This window comes from Cebus imitator, unplaced genomic scaffold (genome assembly GCF_001604975.1).
Source record: "Cebus imitator isolate Cc_AM_T3 unplaced genomic scaffold, Cebus_imitator-1.0 Scaffold43, whole genome shotgun sequence".
Taxonomy (NCBI): Eukaryota; Metazoa; Chordata; class Mammalia; order Primates; family Cebidae; genus Cebus; species Cebus imitator.
This window is the reverse complement of record NW_016107358.1, coordinates 8,638,166-8,649,312: the sequence shown is the minus strand read 5'-3', so window position 1 is coordinate 8,649,312 and position 11,147 is coordinate 8,638,166. Positions and strand designations below refer to the sequence as shown.

General features: G+C 43.1%; 1 protein-coding gene across 1 annotated transcript in view; it reads left to right on the top strand.

The window, feature by feature from the left end:
* The first annotated feature begins 10,677 nt into the window (after window positions 1-10,677).
* LY86 (lymphocyte antigen 86) overlaps window positions 10,678-11,147 on the top strand; it is a 58,009-nt gene continuing 57,539 nt past the window's right edge. Inside the window, exon 1 of the mRNA XM_017526762.2 lies at window positions 10,678-10,900. Within this exon, the coding sequence (XP_017382251.1) occupies window positions 10,765-10,900 (136 nt within the window). The 5' untranslated portion in view covers window positions 10,678-10,764. The remainder of the gene's footprint in view (window positions 10,901-11,147) is intronic.

The following is an 11,147-nucleotide window of genomic DNA, read 5'->3' as shown; positions in this document are numbered from 1 at the left end:
CTTGGCAAAACACAGCAACCAAGCAGCCTGGAAAAATTATGGATATAGTTCTGATCCAGCCATTCTCTCCAAAAATTAGTAGGTTTTAGTCTACCAATGAGTGGGAAGTAAATTATTCTCATTTAACTTTCAAGAGTAGTTTTCAACTTGTTCACCAAGAAGCTCCAATCTTCTGAATCATGTTCAACACTGTTAGAAACTACTATTTTGTTGATATTTTCTTCACTAGCGTTTTTTCAAGTATCGTGTTTATTCACATATATGACCCAACCCCTAATTCTAATTTAGGCTGAGAATTATTTCCTAATGAGGGCTACCAGTTGTGCCTGTGTGTGTGAGTTGTGTGTGTGTGTGTACTCTTAGGCCAGGAATTAGTTTTATTCTTATTTACATGTTGTAAGCACTGCATACTTTATTAATAGCTGGCATCATCCTCAGAATAAACTTAGGTCTCTCCGTGTGTGTGTGTGTGTGTGTGTGTGTGTGTGTGTGTGTGTGTAAAAAGCACTCTGATACATGTACCATCTTTATCTTGTTTTGTTTTCAAATCTGAAACATGAATTTAATAAGCTTCATTTTACCAGTGAGAGGCAATGATTGCCAAAGTCATAGAGTGGTCATTGGTGAGACCAGAATGTAGACACAGGTCTCTCCATCTGACTCCACCTACCTCACACAACCCCCCTCCCCTTATAAACTGTCCTCTGCTGGTGAGTGCTTGGGAGAGGGCAATTGTTGAGCAATACTATTTCATATTTGTTCAAAATATAAGAAATTGATTTTCTTATATGGTGTCTCATGCCTGTGATCACAACACTTTTGGGGGCTGAAGTGGGAGGGTCACTTGGGCTCAGGGGTTTAAGGCTACAGTGAGCCATAATCACACCACTACACTCCAGCCTGGGTGACAGAGTGACACTATGTCTTTAAAAATAAAAATTTAAAAAACATATAAAGAATGGGCCACACAGCTTCAATTGCCTTTACCAAACATTCAGAAGCTTCCCCAAAGGACCATGTACTCTAATTTGCAGCTGAAATTGCAGCAGCAATCTACAATTGTGTGCTTGCCTTTAAGAGTCACAGCTAAAGCAATGTACCTGAATTCACCTTTTCCCACATGACTTCCAAGTTAGTCATCTACAAATATAGACAGATTACCCAAGCAAATGCAATGCCTTAGGTCAAGAATTATTTTTCTTTGTATTTATATATTATAAGCACTGTATATTTTATTAATAGCTGGCATCATCCATAGAGTAAATTTAAGACTCAAACAAATCTCATTGTAGGCTTTTCTTCACCTGCACTAGGTCATAACAATGTTTATCCAAGAATAAAAGCGCTGTACAAAAAGGAGGTAACAATACATGTGGGTTAAATTCTTATGAAGGTCTAAACTCAACATTCTCCTATTTTTTGTTTCTTTCCTTTAAATTTGATTTTATAATAGAAAATAGGCAATAGCCTTGGACAGAAATTTACTAAGGAAGAAACACAAATGTCCAGTAATAATAATGTCAAAAAACGTTCAACTCTGTTAGTGCTGAAAAAGAAAAACCCAGTGAACATAAGGAGGACCAATGTTTACGTAACATTTATCTGACAATCTTTGACTAACAAAAAATATTGTAAAATGATAATGCCTAGCTGCTGATGGAATGGTTAACTTTTTTGATGTATCTGGAAAACAACCTAAGAGCATGTAGCAAACTCCTGAAAAATCTGCTAATTCTTTCACCAAGCATTTCACTTTCAGGTATTTACCACAGGGAAAAATAATCATGGCTGCACAAAAATACAGCAGTAAAGCAACTCTGTAGCGTTATCTCCTATTAATTATCTTAAGTGTCTATGTGTGAAGTGTTTAAATAAATTGTGGTCAACCCATACAGTAGAATACTATATAGTTATTAAAAGTCAAGTAATGGAAGAATTCTAAATGACCAATGGAAATACTATAGTATCTTATAGCATATACAGTTGGTACAGTATGATTGCGTGTGTGTGTATGTGTGTGTGTGTGTGTGTGTGCTGGAAGGATATTTCACAAGTTATAAATAACAGTGATTTCTAGGCATTGAGATTATGGGTGATTATTTTTCCTATCTCTCCAGCTTCCCTGCCCCACAGAGGAGGGTTAACCTGTATATCCCCAAATCCTTCAATTAGAATATACTACTTTGAGAACGAGAAGCAAAAAGAGGCGAAAAAACGGAACTGTGATCTACTTTCAGGGGAAGATGACTCCCACACTCTGTTAACTTCCTGGGGCCAGACCCCTTGGGAGGGAAGCCCCTTGCCCCTCCTTACTTTGCCCTGCCTGCCAAATCCAAAGGTCCAGTGGCCCAACCAGAAAGGTAAGTTTGTGGGACTGTCCTCATCCTCTGAGTTTTGTCCATTCAGCCTAAAATATCTTGCTGAGCACCTATTGTGTGCTAGGCATGGGGCACCCAATAGTGAGGGGGGAAAGGGAGAAAGGAAGAGAAGGAAGGAAGGATGGGAAGAAGCTGTAGAGGAAGAAAACTTCCCTGGTATATTTGCAGGAGTCTGATGTTCATCAAATGACTGATTCTGAGACATGCTGGGCAGAGGCAGGGTCATAGGGCTATAGGAGCTGAGTTTAGGGGGAGCTGCCCAGCCCGGGCAGAGCATCTTTCTTCAGGAAGCAAGCACTGAGTTGAACTCTGAAGGATGTACAGGCATTATGGCAAGAAAGGGGTAACGAAGAGCATTCCAGGACAGGCACTAGAGATGCCAGGGCAGGGAAGAGCAGGCAGCGAGGCTGGAGCACCCACAGACAGGGAGGCTGGATGGGGAAAGACCAAAGAGTGAGAGGCCGCACAGACACATGCCGGGGCACCAAGAGGCATTGGCAAGGGCATCCCTTAGCAGATGCACCTTCAGACAGGATAGCTCTGGGTATAGACTGGAGAATGGATTTGAAAGTGGCCATGGTGGATCCCAGGAGACCATGAAGAGTCACATTTAGGGCAGTGACACATGGGGTGAAATGAAGTAGTGTATTTTCCGTTTTCACCTACAAATAAAGACATACCTGAGACTAGTTAATTTATACAGGAAAAAGCTTTAATGGACTTACAGTTACACATGGCTGGGGCTTCACAATCATGGCAGAAGGCAAGGAGGAGCAAGTCACGTCTTACATGGATGGCAGCAAAGAGAAAGCTTGTGCAAGGAAAACTTCCCCTTACAAAACCACGTCTAGTGAGACTTATTTACTACCACGACATTTTTATTATGAAATTTTCACTGTCACGAGAACAACACGGGAAAGCCCTGCCCCATAATTCAATTACCTCCCACAACACGTGAAAATTTAAGATGAGATTTGGGTGGGGCACAGTCAAAGCTTATCAAGTGGAAATACTATTTTTCAGTGACTTCGCCTTTGACTCTTCGATAGGGAGTTTCCAATCTTGCACTTCCAAATGGTAACAAAGATCAGGTGCAGTGACTGTGACTCACCCCTGTAGTCCCAGCTACTTGAGAGGTTGAGCCAGGATGTGAGGGGATTGCCTGAAGCCAGGAATTCAAGACCAACCTGGGCAAGACAGCAAGACCTTGTCTCTAGAAAATAAAAAATTAGCCATGCATGGTGGTTTGAGCCTTTAGTGCCATACTTGGGAGGCTGAGGCAGAAGGATCACTTGAGCCCAGGAGTCCCAAGCTACAATGAGCTATGATCACACCACTGCACTCCAGCCTGGACAACAGAGCAAGACTCCATCTCTAAAATGAACAAACAAACAATAACAAAAAATAAATTTAAAAAAAAAAAAACAGTAACAAAAGAAAAACCAGCTTTTTGGGCAAGAAGTGACAGCTCAGGACCAGGGACTTCATGATATAAATTCCAGGTGAGTAGAGGTCACAGCCAATGAAGCACCGTTTTGTCTGAAAAGTACAAAGAGCTTCCCCTCCCACCCTCTGAACCCCTGCTTTGTTCATCAATAACCTTACAATTGGAGCCCACATATCCAAGTTTCAAAGGAAAAGCAAAGAGTTCAATTTGTGACTATGAAGCAGCATGCTGTGAAATCATCTGACCCTTTGTTTCATCTGTGTACAGTGGAGACAAGAAAGGCGCCACTCATCAGGTTCCTCCAGAAGCCATCTGCCAAGCCTCTCTCTTCTGAACGGAGTCGTGTTTTCCACGGCTATTTTACATTTCTAAAGAGAAGCTATTATGTATCACGCAGGTTCATCTGTGTAGTCCCTCACTATGGAGGACCTGGCCCTGGCTGAGTCTGCACACTAGATCACAAAGAAATTTTGAGCTTTAAGGCACCTCCAGATATCTAGTTTCCTCTAAAAATAAAAATGTTAATAAAACAGTTTCCATTTATTGATTATTACTGACTTTTCTGTAAGTAAAATAACATACATTAAGGGAATATAACTTATGTGATCTACCAATACCACAGAGTAGAAGCAAGATACAGCCCAGGCCTACCTGACCACAAAGCCCGTTCCCTTTGAGCTCCCTCCCCTCAGCCTTTCCCCTCTCCCTCCATCTGACAGAGACAAAAACCTGGGTCAGACCTGCTTCTTGAAGCTACATGGTCCAAGTCCTATCAGTTTCCAAGTGCTTGGGGGTCATTTGTGGGATATCACTATAGTGGAAGATAAGCAAACCATTGGACGTAGTAGGAAAGAGGCCATTTTCTCAGAGGCCAAGAATTTAAGACAAGAGTTTCACTGTCTGACCTTCAGTGGCCCTACTGTGTGTGTGATCCTGGATGCATCACTAACTGTGCCTTAGCTTCCTCATTAGGAGAATGAGAATCATCATACAAAAGGCCCAGAATTCCTGCTCTGAAATCCTTGGGGACAGATGTGTTTTATACATCAGAATTTCTTTATTTCAGAAAGGTAATAGAGTTTACATTTTATAACACCCCTAAGAGAGTCTGGTACAATACCCATTAACCACAAATCAATCACATTAATAGTATGCAGTGAAACAAAGTAAATAGATAAAATTTTTCCACCAAAATAACTACTTTAATAAAAAAAACGTTCCCATCTGCTGACTTCAAAAACTTTCGGATTTACTTCAGAGTCGCAGAGCCAGGGATGGGTAGGGAGGTTGGACAAGGAGTGGAGACAGAGCTGTGTTTGCCTTGTAAGGCTGCTGTGGGGATGAAATGAGTCAGGGAATACACAGAAAGCACTTTGAAGAATGCCTGAGACATAACAGAACATCAGTGCATTTCAGATATTCTTATTCATTCCAAAAAAGGAAAAAAAAAACACAGGCTACTTCAAAGGCTATTATTTGTATGTCAAAATTACTGCTGGGGATGTTTACTACTTAAGGGAATTAGAAGAACAATTCAGGAGAATTCTGAAATAGACCTCATCAGACCTCTTCAGAAGAATTCTGGGTGGATCTGCCAGCCACTGCCAGGAGACAGAACTCAAGAAAATCCCCGAGGGTCTGATCCAGGGAATAAGTAAGTTATTTTATTCCAAACACCACCTGCCAGTCCAGCAAAACAGGCTCTCCAATAATTTGTTTTAAATGTGACAAGTGCAAATCCCGTAATGGCAGCTGGAAGTTCTGGAATTCGACAGAACTGGAGTGACACACTGAAGCCAGAGCCCGGGGTCTTTTCTACAACAGCAAATGAGGACCCCTTCTTGATAGCATGTAAAAGAACTCTTCGCATTCTTCATCCTATTTTTGGTTCCCTCCCCAGTGTCTTTCCTTCAGCTTACTGAAATAACTTCAATCTTATTGAGACGAGATCTTGAGAGCATTCTCAATTTGAAGAGCAGAGTCGTAGCTACAAGTTGCTAATTTGTCCCATGCTGCAGAGGATTTTTATACAATGGACATCAGTCCTTTCATGCTAGAGCTCCCCTCTCTGCAGCTCAGAGCAATTTCTTCTACCTTAATCAGATGCAATGCAATGCATTGCTCTTTTCATCACTGGAAAATCGATCAAACTGATCTATAAGTGCTCACCTCTTTCCTGGCCCAGCGCACGTGTTCCTCACACCAACAAAAATCATTTCTGTTCGTAGTTTGCCATAGTCTATGTAGACTTATTTGAAAACCAACTACTTTACATAGTATGTCCTCAGAGTAATGAAATATTAATAATATTAACAAATGGGACAACAAGGAAATGAGGAAAGGATAGTGTCCCAGATTGGCCTGCTACACTTTGCCCATTGGAGCAAACAGTTATTGGTAACCCTGATGAGTTACCAGTCTGGAGCAAATTAAAGAAAAATAGTTTATTGTTATATACACAAGAAGCAGCCAGCTGAAAATATTTCAGAAAGCTTACTCCAATTTTCCATGTGAAACCCAAGAAGCTTTTCAAAAAGCAAAGTCTCTTCTCTTTTATTAAACAATTGTACTAAAAATGTTATTGTCTGTCTTTTCCCACTAGAAGGTAATCTCCATGAGAACAAAAACTTTGTTTTGCCGTATTCTTGGTGCTGGGAACCGTAGCTGTCATTTTGGGGGTGCTTAATAAATATTTGTTGGATAAATGAGTGAGAGAATCTGAAGCAAGTAGACAGATGAATTTTTCCTACTTGTGTAGAAAGCATACAGTTGGTTTCAATATGTTTCTATCAAATACATACACAGAATATATGACACCAAGAGCCCAAGGGACTTTGGAAGCCAGCCCATACTTTCTGTGGGGTGGGTCTTCCAGAAATCTGAGAGATCATGAGAAAGACTCTACTGAAAAGCTTAGTACCAATTCTACGAAATATTTGTGTGGCCTGTATAATAAAGGGTTTGAAACTCGCTAAAGAGTAAAACCTCAGCAGTCAGCCAAGGGGTCTGTGAAACAGTGTTACACAGGAAGTAGCATGGTTTCCTGACTTCTACACAGGAGGGGAGCAGTTTTCAGGTTGCACTCAGTCTAGAACAGCAGTCCCCGACCTTTTTGGCACCAGAGACTAGTTTCGTAGAAGACAACTTTTCCATGGATAGGAGGGTGGATGGGGGCTGGTTTCAGGATGATTCAAATGCATTACATTTATTGTACACTTTATTTCTATTATAATTACATTATAATATATAATGAAATAATTATACAACTCACCATAATACAGAATGAATGGGAAGCCTGAGCTTGTTTTCCTGCAACTAGACGGTCCCATCTGGGGGTGATGGGAGACTGTGACAGATGATCAGGCGTTAGATTCTCATAAGGCGTGTGCAATCTAGATCTCTCGCATGTGCAGTTGACAATAGGGTTTGCTTTCTTATGAGAATCTAATGCTGCTGCTGATCTGACAGGACGTGTGACAGGAGGCAGAGCTCAGGTGGTAATGTGAGTGATGGGGAGAAGCTATAAATACAGATGAATCTTCACTCACCCGCTTCTCACGCCCTGCTGTGCCACCCAGTTCGTAAGAGACCATGGACCAGTATTGGTCTGTGGCCCAGGGGTTGGGGACCCCTAATCTAGAAGACAAAAGCAGGATGTGACCAAGCCTGCCTCTTCCCACTGCAGTGTGGCAGAAAGCGAGACAGGACACAGAAAAAAGCAAAGAGACAATGCTATGCAAAGTGAAATTTTGGCAAATATAATAAATATCTGAGGGAAATTAGAAAAGAGCAGCCGTAGTCGAATACAAACGACGAGGAAGGCACATTTGCCACTGGAGACAGAGTGCTACATCATCATTGTGTAGCATCAAAGAATAGTTAGGACTATCTGCCATCTACTGGCATGTGTAATGTAGATTACATTGGTCCTAATCCCCTTCCGTGTCCAAGGGAAGTGGGATGCCCACCCAGATACTGAATCACTTTCCCAAGGGGGGCGTATTCCCACAGCCCTCACCTCTATTACACACCAAGCATGAAGCTCTGGCCTTTTCTCCTGTGTGTGTGTGTACACACACACATACTGGCCGTGTAAGTCTCCTCTAAACTTTTGTGGGTCACAGAATGGAGAGGGCCGTCACATTGCACACTGCACAGTAAGCAATGCAGAATCTGTTCCTAAGGGACTTTTGCTCGTCCCACCTGCTGGCAGGCTGCTTCCCTCCACTCCGCACCAGCCACTGACCTGCTTACCTCTCCTCTCCCCTCCTCTCCTCCCCTTCTCTCCTCTCCTCACTCCACTCCTTCCTTTTTTCTCCCCTCACTCCCTGGAGTATTGTATTTTCTCTTGTGGTGCAGCCTCACCCTTACTTGCTTACATACATAGCTGGACTCCTGCCCCCAGAGTCTCATTTTTTATTCTTTAAGTCTCTCCTCAAACATACGTTTTCTCCTTAAGAACAGCTTTAGAGATGATAATCTTGACAAAAGTATTTTTACTCTGCAAGAAAAGAAAGGCATCATCCCCAAGAAGACCTCTATAAAAGGAAAGCAATGCAGAGTACAATGGCTCACGTTTGGAATCCCAGCACTTTTGGAGGCCAAGGAAGGTAGATCACCTGAGGTCAGGAGTTCAAGACTAGCCTGGCCAACATGACAAAACCCTGTCTCTACTAAAAATACAAAAATTACCTGGACATGGTGTTACACGCCTGTAATCCCAGCTACTTGGGAGACTGAGTCAGGAGAATCACTTGAACCCGGGAGGCGGAGGTTGCAGTGAGCCACTGCACTGTAGCCTGGGCAGCAGAGCAAGATGTCACCTCATAAAATAAAATAATAAAAATATAGATATGCAGGAGAATAGCATGAGACATGGAAGAAGAGGAGGATTGTCCAGAAAGTAGAAATCTGAATGTGACCAGAGCACAGCTTCTTCAGCTGCAGCTTGCTAAGAGATTAGAAGTCAGCATCAAAGCCTGGCAGTATATTTGGTTACCATTACATAGATATAACCATATTTTAAATAACTATCGTAAACCGATTCTAATTTTATTCTATAGTTAGGGAACAGGACATTCTCAAAGAACACTTTGATATCTTTATAAAGGTTCTAATTAAAGAACTCTTCAAGACATCTTTACAGGTTGATTTCTGAACTAGATGGACCATAACTAATGATTTCAGTCAAATCCCATTTTCAGTAGACAGAACGAGTCAGTAGAATTCCTTAGAGAAAGTGGCTTACTCTTTTATCTTCTATGGGTGTGTTATATATGTGTTATATAAAATGCCATCTGTCATAAAAACAAAACATTTCATTAAGAAGATTTTTTTAATTGTACATTCTGCAAAAGGCCAAATTCTGTAAGCTAAACCAGAGGTCCTCAGAGTGTAGCCCCAGATCAGCAGCTCTGGTATCACCTGGGAACATGTTAGAAACACAGGTTCTCAGGCCTCACCAGATACACAGAAGCAGAAACTCTGGGGTGGGGCCCAGCAATCTGTGTATTAACAAGCCCGTCAGCTGATGCTGATGCCCTGAAGACCACTCTAGCCTGAAGACCACTGTTCTAAGGTCACCATGCCCACAAGGTTCCTGATTGGTGCATATTGAATATTTCTTTTCTTTTTTTTTTTTTTACATAGTCTGGAGTGCAGTGGTGCAATCGCTGCTCACTGCAACCTCCCCCTCCCAGGTTCAAGTGACTCTCCTGCCTCAGCCTCCCGAATAGCTGGGACTACAGGCACACGCCACCACACCCAGCTAATTTTTGTATTTTTAGTAGAAATGTTTCACCATGTTGGTCAGGATGGTCTCAATCTCTTGACCTCTTGATCCACCCGCCTTGGCCTCTAAAGTGCTGGGATTACAGGCATGAGCCACTGCGCCCAGTCCATACTGAATATTTCTAAATGCTAGTGCAAATCCCTGAATTACGATTCCTTTCATTTCTAGGTCTTTTGAATCTCAAAAATCTGTAGCCCTGTCTTCAGATGACATGGTTTCTGCAATAAAGCCAATGTTTGAGTCCCCGCCCAAATTTATATATTGAAATCCTAAGCCTCAAGGTGATGGTATTAGAAGGACCTCATTTTGGGAGCTGCAGATGTGGTCTCTGGAGATACAGGGAAGAAGGAGAACAGAAGTCTTGGCTTTGAAGAGAAAGTGCGATGACCCCACTAACGATCAAAACCATTAAACCAACCTCATTAAGGGTGGCTCCACCTCCCCAACCTTCCTGCTTTTTCTACCAAGCCAAACCAGAAATAAAACACGGCTCACTCTTCAGGGCTATTGCCTCTGCCTCATCTCCAGAGATCACATCTGCAGCTCCCAAAACAAGGTCTGTTCTGCAGGGGGACAGTTCACTGCTGGAATCCCAACCCTAACAGCAGAGCCAAAGCCAGAGGAGAGGAAAGTGAGAATAAGGCCAAAGCGTCACTCCAGATTCCAAATGTCATTTTGCAGCCCTCATGCTATCAACCGCTGCCTGCTGGCTCCCGGCGGGTCCCTGGTCCATACACAGCCTGCATGGGGAGCCTACAGAAACACGGAGGCTGGAGATGGGAAACAGATGGTGGCCTGTGCTTCGTCTTTCCCAAGTTTACATATTCACCTGGGGGTGGAGGCTGTTCTGAGGGTCCCCAAGAGGTAAGTTCATGCATCGCTACTGACCCTTTCCCTGTGAAAGCGGAAAGTCAACACGCATGCTACCCCACACCAGAACAGCCTCATCTGTAGATTCAAGGTCCCGGGAGAACAGTATTCAAATGCCTCTGCTCACTGCCTTTTACATCTGATTGTGGTTCCCGGGGAGCCTAAAATTTGAGAAGTGAAACTGAACATGCCACTGCCTTCATGAGGGTAAAGGAAGAACCTTTACGGCCTTTTTATTGGCCGGTTATTTTTCTGTGTGTTTCATACCAGCCCTCACCATGAAGGGTTTCACAGCAGCTCTCCTCCTCTGGACTCTGATTTCTCCCAGCTGCAGTGGAGGCGGTGGAGGGGGAGCCTGGCCCACACACACGGCCTGCAGTGACAGCGGCTTGGAAGTGCTCTACCAGAGTTGCGGTAAGACCTCGCAGTACAGCCACGTGTGTGTGGGGAAAGTAAGGCCCACAGATGTGAGCCGCTAGTGCTCGGTTGGGGTGGGTGAGGGGAGAGGGGATGAGCAGCTGAACATTTTCTCCACCTGCAGCAGGTCTGGGAGGGCCGCTGGGAGTCTTTGGGAGAAGAGGGGTGGGGCCAGGAGCAGAAGAGAGAATGGCAGAGTGACAAAGACTACGAGAAAGAGAAATTGAATCCAAATATAGCAATT